This window comes from Hipposideros armiger, unplaced genomic scaffold, assembly GCF_001890085.2.
Source record: "Hipposideros armiger isolate ML-2016 unplaced genomic scaffold, ASM189008v1 scaffold_1396, whole genome shotgun sequence".
In the NCBI taxonomy this organism is placed as follows: domain Eukaryota; kingdom Metazoa; phylum Chordata; class Mammalia; order Chiroptera; family Hipposideridae; genus Hipposideros; species Hipposideros armiger.
The window spans coordinates 63016-74932 of record NW_017732746.1 but is presented as its reverse complement, the minus strand read 5'-3'; the positions used below and the strand labels follow the sequence as shown (position 1 = coordinate 74932).

General features: G+C 45.3%; 1 protein-coding gene across 2 annotated transcripts in view; it reads right to left on the bottom strand.

The window, feature by feature from the left end:
- LOC109377418 (adhesion G protein-coupled receptor E2-like) overlaps positions 1-11917 on the bottom strand; it is a 43742-nt gene that overhangs the window by 16354 nt on the left and 15471 nt on the right. Inside the window, exons 2-11 of one of the 2 annotated variants that reach the window (XM_019633756.1) lie at positions 11457-11498; positions 11028-11162; positions 8342-8497; positions 6443-6589; positions 5699-5742; positions 5517-5594; positions 4916-5093; positions 1832-1939; positions 1413-1633; positions 1049-1228 (exon numbers count right to left, since the gene is read on the bottom strand). In XM_019633756.1, coding sequence (XP_019489301.1) covers positions 1049-1228; positions 1413-1633; positions 1832-1939; positions 4916-5093; positions 5517-5594; positions 5699-5742; positions 6443-6589; positions 8342-8497; positions 11028-11162; positions 11457-11498 — 1289 coding nt within the window. The remainder of the gene's footprint in view (positions 1-1048; positions 1229-1412; positions 1634-1831; positions 1940-4915; positions 5094-5516; positions 5595-5698; positions 5743-6442; positions 6590-8341; positions 8498-11027; positions 11163-11456; positions 11499-11917) is intronic. The other variant, XM_019633757.1, reaches the window with a different exon arrangement.

Here is an 11917-nt window from a genome sequence, read left to right as displayed (position 1 = left end):
CACTTCGAGGGGTAAAAAGTATAACTATTGCACTGTGTTGTACAGCTGAAACTAATTCTAAAAAATGTGTATTTCACAATAAAAAATTTTAAAAAACAACATATAAATAAAAGTATGAATATTGTAATATCTAGCAACATGGCAGGAAGAAACATGCCCTTGAAGTGTTGTTCAGACTCCTGAGGGCTCCTATGTGGTCTGACCATTGGCCGTGATCCTTTTCAGGCTTATTTTCACGTGGGTGTTCACAGTAAATACTTGTTACTTGAGGTCAACTGAGTGAGTCTCTGGTTTGATGATCCAGAGGAAGTAACCAGTTCACCTGACCAGGGGAGGATGCAAAGATGGCTCCTGACCCATCTGTACTCACTGGCTCCCCAGCCCCTTCTCAACTCTGCCATCATCAAATTTTCTTTTCTGCACCTCTGTTCTGAAGACCCCTGGGGTAAGCAGAATTCTAATTTGGCAACAATATCCCCATCCACTGGTGTATACACATCTTCTTCCAGGCTTTTAATCAAATGCCAATCTAGGTGCTGCTGTGAAGGAATTTTGCAGATAGAATTCAAGTCACATCAATTGACTTAAAAGAGGGAATTTTATCCTAGGGATCCAATCAGGTGAGTCCTCAAAAAAACTGGCCTTTTCCTGGAAAAAAATTTGATATGTGGGAGTGCTACAGGCCTCCAGATGAGAGCACAGATACATTATGAGAGGGCCTATGAGAGGGCCATGTGAAATGAAATACAGGTAGCCCCTAGTTGTTGTACATGGTCCCCTAACACCAGCAAGCAAGAAAGGAAGACCTCAATCCTACAACTACTAGAAACTGAATTCTGCCAGCAACCTGATAGCTTAGAGCCCAAGCCTCAGATGGGAGACTTGTAAGACTTACAAGACCCTGACCAGAAAACCCAGCTATACCATGTCTATTTGTTAGCCCAAAGAAACTGTGAGATAATAAATTTGTATTTTTTAAGGTGCTGTACCTATAGGAATATGTTACCCCAAAATAGACCTTGAATTCAGCTCCTCTTAGAGCTCTCACCTGCACATCATACTGGGCCATAAGGACAGCAAAGCTGCTGAGGTGGGTGCATTGACAGGTGGTGCTGGTATCTCTGGTGACCACCATCCAGCAGCCTTTGGTGGACCAATAACCACTTCCATTCTGGCCATGTTCCCAGAAGACACAGAATACCTTCTGCCTTGGCCAAGGGGTCACTGACTGTAGGAAAAGAGCGTAGATGTGAACAGGTGGTTCTGGTGCTCAGAAATGCTGACCCAAATATGGCTTGTGAAGGGCTTTCCTGGGGAGATGATGCACCAATGGGGGAGCCCCCTGTACTCCAAGGCTGTGCCCAGGACTCAGGCTTCTTTTACACCCACATTCTCATCCCACCAGGACTCACATGCTTGAAGATGAAGGTGACTGGGGAGCTGAGGTTCTGGGTGTTCTTGTTGCTCATAAAGGCTGAAATGACACTTGAGAGCAGGACAGGGGGGACTCCCTGCCGCAAGACCTTGTGTGTCTCATTCAGAACTGCCTGTTCCTTAGTGTCCAGGACCAGGGGAGCCTCAGCCAGCAACTTGCCCATTCTTGGGGTGGAGACAAGGCCCACAAAAGAAGGGCCTGTGTAGGACAAGGCCAAGATTGACATCTTGGGGTGCTCAACAGGCCCCCCTCCTCCTCAAATGGACTCTGTCCTTTGACCCACCATAACCCATACTGCCCTTTAAACTTTAATTCTCTATTTGTCACATCCTTGGGCATCTTGTCCCACTGTGAAGCTGGGACTTTCATTGAATTTCTCCCCCTCTCAGTCATTACCTGAGTCACCAGATTCCTGCACCACGTCCCAGTTCAGCAGCATCTTCGCTTGAAGCTGACTCAAGGTGACGTTCCTGTGTCCTTGCTCCTGCACCTCCAGAGACAGTTCTATGAGTTACAAGATTTACATAAAGGAGTTAGATTTGTATTTATGCCTGCAGTGGTTGCTATAATACCGTTTGTATGTCTTCATATATTTTATATATATTACGTTATATTATATACCAAATGTTATCAGTAATATTATTATGTGTACTAAATGATGCTATTATTTTATATGTATATACAGGGGTGCCCCAAAAATGTATACGAATGGACACTTTGGTCAACATTGCTCAAGCAGTAGTTTGCCATAATCAGAAGTGTCTGGACGCTGATGGTTACCACTTTGAGCACCTCTTACAATTGCAGAAGTCAAACATGATTTGTATTCATCTTTTGATATCAGTATATATTGAGTATTACAATTTTAATAGTTTTTTTCTTTCTTAAAATGTGTATACATTTTGGCACCCTCTGTATTATAATAATCTACATATTTGGTATACATAATAATGATATATATGTGTATCATCTGAATTTATGAAGAATTATAAGAGAAACTATGAGAAATTTTTCAACAACAAATTAGATAGCCTGAATAAAATGGACAAATTCCTACAAACACACAAACTATAGAAGTAACAGAAGAAGAAATACAAAATCTGAACAGGTTATAACAAGTAGAAGATTGAATCAGTAATCAAAACTTTCCAAAATGAAAACTCCAGACCTAAATTTTACCAACCATTTAAGGAAGAATTAACACAAATCCTTGGTAAACTCCTCCAAAAAAAAAATTGAATAGAAAGTAACAGTACCTAAATAATTCTATGAGGCCACCATTACTCTAAAAGATAAGCCAGAGAAAGATATCACAAGAAAAGAAAATTATAGACCAATATCTCATATGAACTTAGATGAAAAAATATTCAACAAAATACTAGGAATAAATTTATCCAAGGAGGCTCAAGACTTGTATACCAAAAACTACAAAAGATTGCTGAAAAAATTTAAAAACCCTAAATACTCACAAATCAAAAGACATCCTATGTTTATGGAATGGAAGACAATACTTTTAAGATGGCAATATTCCCCAAAGTGATCTATAGGTTCAATGCAATACTAACAATATCCCAACAGCAGTTTTGCAAAATGGAAAAAGCTCATCCTAAAATTCATGTGATATTGCAAGAGGCCCCAATACCCAAACTTAAATATGAAAAACAAAGATAGAGAAGTCATGCTTCCTGATTTCAAAATTTATTACTAGCCTATAGTAATCAAAATAGCATGGTAATGGCGTAAGGATAGACATACAAATCCAACAAAATAGAATTGAGAGTCTAGAAATAAACCCATTCATTTATGGTCAATTGATTTTCAACAAGACCATTCAAGAAACTATTTCAACAAGAATAGTCTCTTCAATAAAGGATCCTGGGACATCTGGCTATCCACAAGCAGAAGAAGGAAATTGGACCATACCTCACACAATACATAAAAATTAGCCCAAAATGGGTTAAAGACCTACATTTAAGAGCTTAAACTAGAACAGTTAGTAGAAAACCTGGGAGTAAATCTTCATAGCCTTGGATTTGGCAATCAATTCCTAGATATGACACAAAATGCACAAACAACAAAAGAAAAAAATAAATAAAATGGACGGTATCAAAATTTAAAGCATCTGTTCATTAAAGTGAAAAGACAATTTATAGACTAGGACAACATATTTGCAAAACACATGTCTCATAGGGTATACTATCAAATATATAAAGGACACTTACAACTTAACAACAAAAAGTCAAACAACCCAATTAAAACATAGGCAAAGGGTTTAAGTAGACATATCTCCAAAAAAGATACATAAATGTTCCACAATCACATGAAAAGATATTCAATATCATTAGTCATTAGGGAAGTGCAAATCAAAACCATAATGAGATGTCACCTAACATACACTAGAAAGGCTATAATAAAAACAAAACAAAATGGAAGTAACAAGTATTCCTGAGCATGTGGAACCCTTCTATATTCCTGATGGGGGTGTAAAATGGTGCAGCCATTTTGGAAAAATAGTTTGGTGGTTCCTAAATGCTAAACATACAATTGCCTTATCTCTCAGCAATTCGACACCTACGTATGTATACAAAGAACCAAAAACAGTTATTCAAATAAATATTCGTAGTAATTCTATTCACAATAGTCAAAAGGTGCCAACAACTCAAATGGCCATCAATGGATGGCTGGATAAACAAAAGGTGGTCTATCAACACAATGGTATATTATTCAACCACAACAAGGAAAGAAATATGATACATGCTACAAACATAATTAACTTTAAAAACATTAATTTAGGTCAAAGAAGCAAGATTATAATGTCACATATTGTATGATTCTATATATATGAACTGTGCAGAACAGGCAAATCCATAGAGACAGAAAACAGATTAGTGGTTACCAGAGGCTGGGGAAGGGAGGAGTGAGGAGCAACTGCTCAGTGGGTACAGTGTTTACTTTGGAAGTGATGAAAATATTGGGTTGTCAGAAAAGTCATGACGTATTTTTTTCTATGTTTTTGTTGCAAAAATGCGTCATGACTTTTCCAACAACCCAATATTTTAGGAATAGAGGTGATAGTTGTACAACTCCATGAATGTACTAAATGCCACTGAATTGTACACTTTGGTTAAAATGGTCAATTTTATGCTATGTGAATTTTACCTCAAAAAAACAAACCACTTAAATATCAAATAATATTAAATTATATTCTTCCAAATTTCATAATTTGTTTTTTGAAGATATTTCTATTTTATCTTAAATTTTTCATTATAATGATTTCATTTGCTGATAATTTATATTACAATGAAAATGTATATTATTTATAGGTGGTTTTTCATTTCTTTTTAACATTTTGTTCTAATATGTTTATGAGAGTAACATGTAGACACAAGCATGGTCACTCAGCTCTATCTAGTGAGACTGGAAGAGGAATGAGGCAGGGAGTAGGCATAGCAGAGCCTGGGGACAGAGGAGGGTCCTTACCTGTGCCTGTAGATGAATTAAAGGTCAGTGGCCCATTGGGCAGGGCCTTGCTCAGCCATCTCAGGGCTTGCTCCTGGCCAACAAGCAGGATGGTGGCCACACGGTGCTGCTCTGAGTGGGGCAGGGTCTCCAGGTCTCCAGGAGTCTCCAGTAGCTCATCCACCATCTGTATGACGTCCTGGGGTGACGGGGACACAGAGCCGGTGGGCCATACGCCAGAGAGGCTACATGAAGACCCTGCCCACTCAGCCCCAGCAAATAGAAACTAAAGATGGTCTATTTGGGGATAAAGGTGGTGCTGGATGGATTCCTTGTGTCTTTGCCCCTGGAATCCAGCCACTCAGAGGTCAGCCCTGTTCATGAATGCCAGGGATGACATAAACCCAATGGGCACGGACGGCACAAGGAAAGGTGTTAGTAGGTGCACATGGGTCTCACAGTGAGTACAAATACCTGCGTGTCTGCTCTTCCCACCCACCCTGGGAGAGGCGGGGCCTCAGAACAGGATGCCATTGTGTTCGGATCTCTCTGCTCCCAGAACCAGCCTTCTCCAGTCCTCTATGGGATGCCTCCACCTGCTTGCCCTGGGTCCTGCCCTTACCTGGATGGTGTCCTTGGCCAAGGCAGGCATGAAGGCTCTGCCCAAATCCTGGACTCTTTGAAAGAAGCGGGAGAGCCTCTGGAGAGAGGGGAGATGAGGTGGTCAGAGAGCCTGATACATGGGTAGCACAGCTTGGGGAAAATGGATGGACAGGGCAGCTGCCTCCTGCTGGGGCCACTTACCTGGCTCTTGATTCCAGGGGGTGGGGCCCAGGTGGGGAAGTTCACTGCAGGGAACAGAACAGCAGTTCATTCGGTGTGAGAGTGTCTGCGTGTGTTGGAGGCAGGATCTGGGGTCAGGTCAGGCCAGGTAGCTTCACATTGGGTGGCCCTTTGTTTACTCAGAAACCCAGGTTTGGGCACCCAGCCTCGGAGCCAGTGGCATGTGTATGAGCCCAGAGTGTTGACGCAGAAGGTGGAGTTGTCACACTGATGCCCCCAGAGCGACACTCATCCACATCTGGGGACACGAAGAACAGGCCCAGTCCCAGCCCACTCAGGCCCCTCGCCTCTCCATGCCCTGCCCCTCCCCCCATGTTAGTGCCCACCACCCCCTTAGCTGGAGTGATGCCACTTGATGACTGCACATCCCTGAGTGGTGGACACAGGGATTATGGGAGATGTGTGCAGAGGCCTGACACATAAGAAGTGAGCCCCGTACAGATGTAAGGTTGTGAAATATTGAAATACCTTTGTCCCAGTTAGTAATTGGCTGCTGCCCGGGGTCCCCCAGGAACCTTCCTCTTGGTATTCCAGCTCCTTCCCTGGGACACCCCCCCCCCAGGTCTTTGCCCATTTAGCCACAAAAGAATTAATGCCTAGCACAGCAGGGCACCCCCAGCATTCATTCTGCTTGGTTTGTATAAGTGCCATTGAATATGCAGTCAGATGGTTTGAGTGTGGGAGTGTGGAATCTGAGCTCCACACCTTTGCAGATGGTGTTGTTTGGGCCATTGGGGGACCCAGGCATTGGCTTCCAGCCAGGGCGGCAGCGGCAGTTATAACTGCCCACAGTGTTGAGGCAGTGTGTGGATTTGTGGCATGGTTTTTGCTCCGAAGCACATTCATTCACATCTGAGGACAAAGCCAGAGCATCAGTCCCTCCCTCCACTCACTGTACCCATCCTTCTTGCTCCTTCTCTCAAATTCCTTAGCACTTCACACTGAGGACACTCCCCACTATGCACCTCTTACCAGCCACCCAGCCTGTCAGGACACAACTTTATGATGACATTTTCCACTGTAAAAACACCATAAACTCAGAGCATCCCTGCAAGGTGGGCAGGGCAGGACTGTGTGTACGCAAGTGTGATCCCAGAGCTGTGTGTCCTTGAGTATGGTGCAGGATGGACTGTGGAGGGTGCCTGTGATGTGCTTCTAAGCAGGGAGGCTGGGACACTGATAGCTCTCCACGTGTTGGCACGATTCTGGGTGGGGTTGTGGCACCACTGCCATCGGGAGCTGCACTCCTGCCCTTATTAGAATAGAATCAGGAGCTCAGCCCTGCCCAACACAGGTCCCCATCTCCTCACGGCCTGCACTGAGGACACAAGTTCCTGAAAATGTTGTCACCTTTTCTCCTTTAAGATGGGCTCAGCAGGATAAAGAAGAGGTGGTACATAGGTACAATGGAATATTACTCAGCCATAAAAAGAATGAAATTGTGCTATTTGTAACAACATGGATGGACCTAAAGGGTATTATGCTGCATGAAATAAGTCAGACAGAGAAAAGACAAATAGAATGCCATACATTTCACTTATATGTGGAATCTAATAAAACAAAACAAATGAACAAACAAAACAAAACAAAAACAGACTCATAGAAACAGAGGTGCCTCTTCTGATTCCGATGATGGCATCCTCTGGACTGGCAGAAAGTGGTGAGAATCCACATGAGCACGGCCAGCAGTGGGCAAGGGCTGGATGGCTGGAAAAGGGAGCAGGTACTGATGGGCGAGGAGTGGCAGGTGTTTCTGTCATCTGGTCCCTTGTCTCCCACTGGGGATGCAGACCTGGAGGCCCCACTGGGGGGTGCTAAGCCTGCATCTTCTGTCTCCCAGTGGTCTGGGCCCCCATGATGCCTGGGTGACCTCCTCATGAGAAGGTTGGGCCTGGGGCAGTGGTCCCCAATGACACCCTCCCTTGTATCTGGTCCAGACAGAAGCATCTTCATTCACCCAGTTCCCTGAGTTGGGGGCGGAGGTCGATATCACCCTGCCCACCCCCAACACAACATCCCGCTGGTTCCTGTGAACTGAAATTGCTGGAAGGATAAGGCAAAGGCTTCCTTGGGGAAAAGACAAAGGCTGGGTGGCCAAGAAGTGGGTCAAGATGCCAGGAAGCAATGTTGCCAGGTGGAATTGTTGGCCAGGATTAGGACTGACCGGGGACAGCGGGCCTGCCTTTGAATCTCCCCCCTTTCCTATGTTTCTGGATGGATTTCCAGGGCCCATCCAGGGCTGAGAGGGCTCCTGTCATGGCCGAGCCCATGTGGGCTCCAGTGAGGCAGGTCTCATCCTGGCAGTCACTGACTGTGGTGAAGAGGAGGGATATTGTGCTGGACCTCAAGGTACTGTCAGCTCATGAAGTATCTTAATGCTATCCCTCTCCCTTTCTGTACAGAAATAAGATGCTAGGTGGGCAGGGGGGATATTCCAAACTTCTAGAAGTGACCCTCTATGGAGGGTTCTGAGCCTTGAGGTTCAGAGAGGGCAAGTGACCAGGTTGCCTTCTCCAGGACAGCCTTTTTATGCCTGGAGAAAGTGGGGCAAATCACCTCAAACTTCATGGACAAAAAAAGTGAAAGACACCGGGTGGTTCTTACCTTGACACGTGTTCTCAATCGCATTTTTGAACATTTTTGCTCCAGAAATGAGCACGTATCCCGGGCTGCATGTGCAGTAGTAGCTCCCCTCCGTGTTCTGGCAGTCTGCGAATTTTCCACAGGACACTGTCAGGGGTGGTCCACACTCGTTGATGTCTGGAACACAACAGGACAAAGGGTTGTCTCCCTAAGGTGTGAGTAAGTTTCCATAAGGCAGAGACTGTGGACTCCAGCCTGACCCTGCCATGGGGAGTGGAGAGAACTCAGCTCCTGGGTGGCACTCTTGGGGCTGCGCTGGGCACAGCCAGCTGCTCCAGAGCCTGTTGACTGTTCTGCTCATCTCTGTTCTCTGGCTGGGCCTGAGGGCGCCTAGATTCACAGACTCTGCTGTGTCGTGATGGGGATGGAAACAGGTCTGCATCCCCTTCTCCAGGCTGTGAGGGGTAGACGGAGGCGCTGATTCAGCTCCAAATCTTCTGCTGTGGTGCTGTTTGCACTACAGGAGACCTGGGGTTGGCCTCTAGTCAGGGTGACAGTGACATTAAAGGCTGCCCCCTATGCTGAGATAGTGGAGGGAGTCGTGGCTGGGGGCTCTCCAAGGTGACATCATCATTCACACCTGAGGAAAGAGCCAGGTGTCAGGCCCCTGCCTGTTGTGAACTTCCACCCCCCATTACTCACAATGGGCAAAGTGCACCCCTCACTCGCCATCAGGCACTCCCCCAGCTCCCAATGTTAGGCATTTTCTAGATGCCCCAAGATGTCTCTGGGAGAGTCTGGCTATCTCCACCCCTGGGGGAAGTTCCTCTTTATCAGCCCGTCACAGATGTGAAATGGAGAAGCAACAGGAAGCCACTCATAGCTGAGTCACTTGGGGGGATATCTGGCATCTTATCTCTACCTGCTTCTAATGCCCATGAGCCGGGTCCTTTTTGAGTAGCTCAGAGACCAACCAAGCAGGGTCTGGACACATTTGGCTAAAACAACAGTTTAATAAGAACCAGCAACACAAGAAGGAATCAAATTGCAGGGACAGAATGTTAAGTCATGTACATTCCAATCAGGGGACCAAAGACATTGGAATCTGAAAGGACTCCGGTGTCATGATGGCCAGGCAACTAGTTTCCCCCAGATCAGAGTCTCTTCTCCACACCTGAGGATTTCCCTTCCGAGTTCCCAGACCCAGGCAGTGGTGTCAGCACTGGGACAGGACAGAATGTAGAAGGGACACTCACCTGAGACATTCTTGTTCAGCCCCACCTGGGCATTGGGACTTCCCTCCTCTGTTCTCAGATGGTACAATGGCTAGAGATTTGTCTTCAAGTTTGATGGGAGGGGTGGAGCCGAGTGGGGGAGATTTGGAAAAGAGGTTTGCAGGACAGGAGGACACAGTGAAGGGAAATTCCTCAACCTGACAAATGTGCTCCCAGCAAGGACCTGGGATCCAGGTACATTAGTAGCAGGATCTCTTTTCCATGTCCACCCAACCTACAAACCCCCATGAGACACACACATGCAAATGCACAAAAGAACCTTTAGGAATAGCTCCAGTGTCATGGATGGGCTGGGCAGTCGTCATAGCAACATCTTTTTATTTTTCTCTGATAAAATCTACTTTCCCCCAAATATTAAATAACATGTTCTACTTAGAAAACAAAGAAAATATTTTTTTAATAAAACAACAACAAAAAATCATCCATAAGTCCCCTATACAGACTATCAAAATTTTAAGGGTACTTTTTTCCTTCTTTTCAAACATATTAGTAATATTTTCTTTATTATCAATAAATGTGCATTTAAGACTATTTTGAGTTGATAAAGACTATTTCTTTGTGTAAAAACTACATAATTTCCTTTTTTCCTGTTTTTTAATTGTGGTAAAATGCAAATGACTTAAAATTTACTATCTTAACCTTTTCTAAGTAGTATGATTTCCTTTTGTGATGCTGTGCTGTTAAAGAATAAAAACTTCTTAGATTCTACCACCTTGTTAGTTGTGGGACTTTGGGCAAGTCACTCAATCTCTTTGAGCACAAATTTGATCATTGAGGCAGCAATCCTAGCCCTGCTTGCCTTACGGGGCTGCTGTGAGGATGAGGTGGGAAAACATGATCGTGAGTGGGCAGGATTCCTGGTGAGCTCCAGCTAGTAGGAGAGCCTGAGCTTCAAAGCCCTGGGTGTTTCTTTTCTCCTGTTGCTCCCTTTATTTCTCCCCTTTCTTTGTGCTATCAAAATAATAATAATAATAATAATAATAATAATAATAATAGCAGTAACAATGATAATAACTAGCATTTGTTGACTCTTTACCTTTTTTTCATACAGGTAAATATTAAATCTCACACCGGCCATGTGGGGTAGGTAACTAAGTATTTCCACTTTATAGACAAGCAAACTGAGGCAAATAGGGGAGAAATAATTTCATGACTGTCAGAGACCTGTCAGTGGCAGAGCTAGACTTTCAGCCAATGTAGCCCAGCTGCACCATGGAAGCTCTTAACGCTCTACCTACTGATCATGAAAACCTGACTGCCCACTTCCCTGCCACTTCCCTGCCCTGTCTTGTCTCTCTAATCCTTGACAAAGTGCTTCTGTGCTGCTCTCAGGGGTGAGGGATTTGGATGCCCCACAATCTCCCCCCCCCCACAATCTCCGTATGCTCCTCCACCACCCCAAGCCTCTGTACCATCACAACTCTCCAAAGGGCTGGTGATGATCTCCCCAGATAAAGAACTGAATCCTGGATGACAGCGACAGGCGGTGGCATTGACACATGAGGAGTTCGGAGGGCACCACCGAGCACAGGCTGTGGAGGCAGAGGCTGTGGGGACAGGACAGAGACCATGGTCAGAAGGCCCAAGAAATGGAGGAAGCCAGCTGGGAGTCCAAGAGTAGAGGAGGAGAGGGAAGGGAGAGGTGGCTGCTATCAGAAGAGGAAGAGCTCAAAAAACTAAATTTTTAGGGGAAAACAAATAGCTTTCCTCATCCTAGAGGACCATCTCTGAGCCTCACTTGCAGTACAAGCCTCTTTCCTCCACTTGTTGGTGAGAAGTCCCAGAGCCCGGCATGTACTCCCCATATTCTGTCACTAATGGGGCTGGCTGGGCAGACTCACCTCTAGTGTCCAGTGTCAACAGCAGCAGCAGCACCAAGAGTCCTGGGACAGAAAGACAGAGAGATGACAGAGAGGAGAACCAAGCTCCAACTTCAATCCCAGTCAGCATGGCCATTGCCTCTTTAGTAGGTGGTTCTTGCCCTGCAGCCCACTTCCAGCAGCTTCTTGTACTTTACTGGGAATCGAGGACTAAGCCTTTCCCCTCAACCTCCCAGGACTCCCCAGGAGCCAGTCACCAACAGACGGTGCTCAGGTGGACTCTGGTGTTACAGATAAGGGGACAGGACATACACACAGCTGATGACAGGGACCCATCTTAGAAACCCCAGCCTTCCCAATGGAGAGGATAAATCTTAAAGGAAAGAGTCCTCAGATTGCTGTGCGTTTGCCCAGGCCCGCGTTCCTTGTTCTCTGTCAATGGCAGAAATCTGCTTTGAGGATTCCTCTTCCAGGGTCACTCC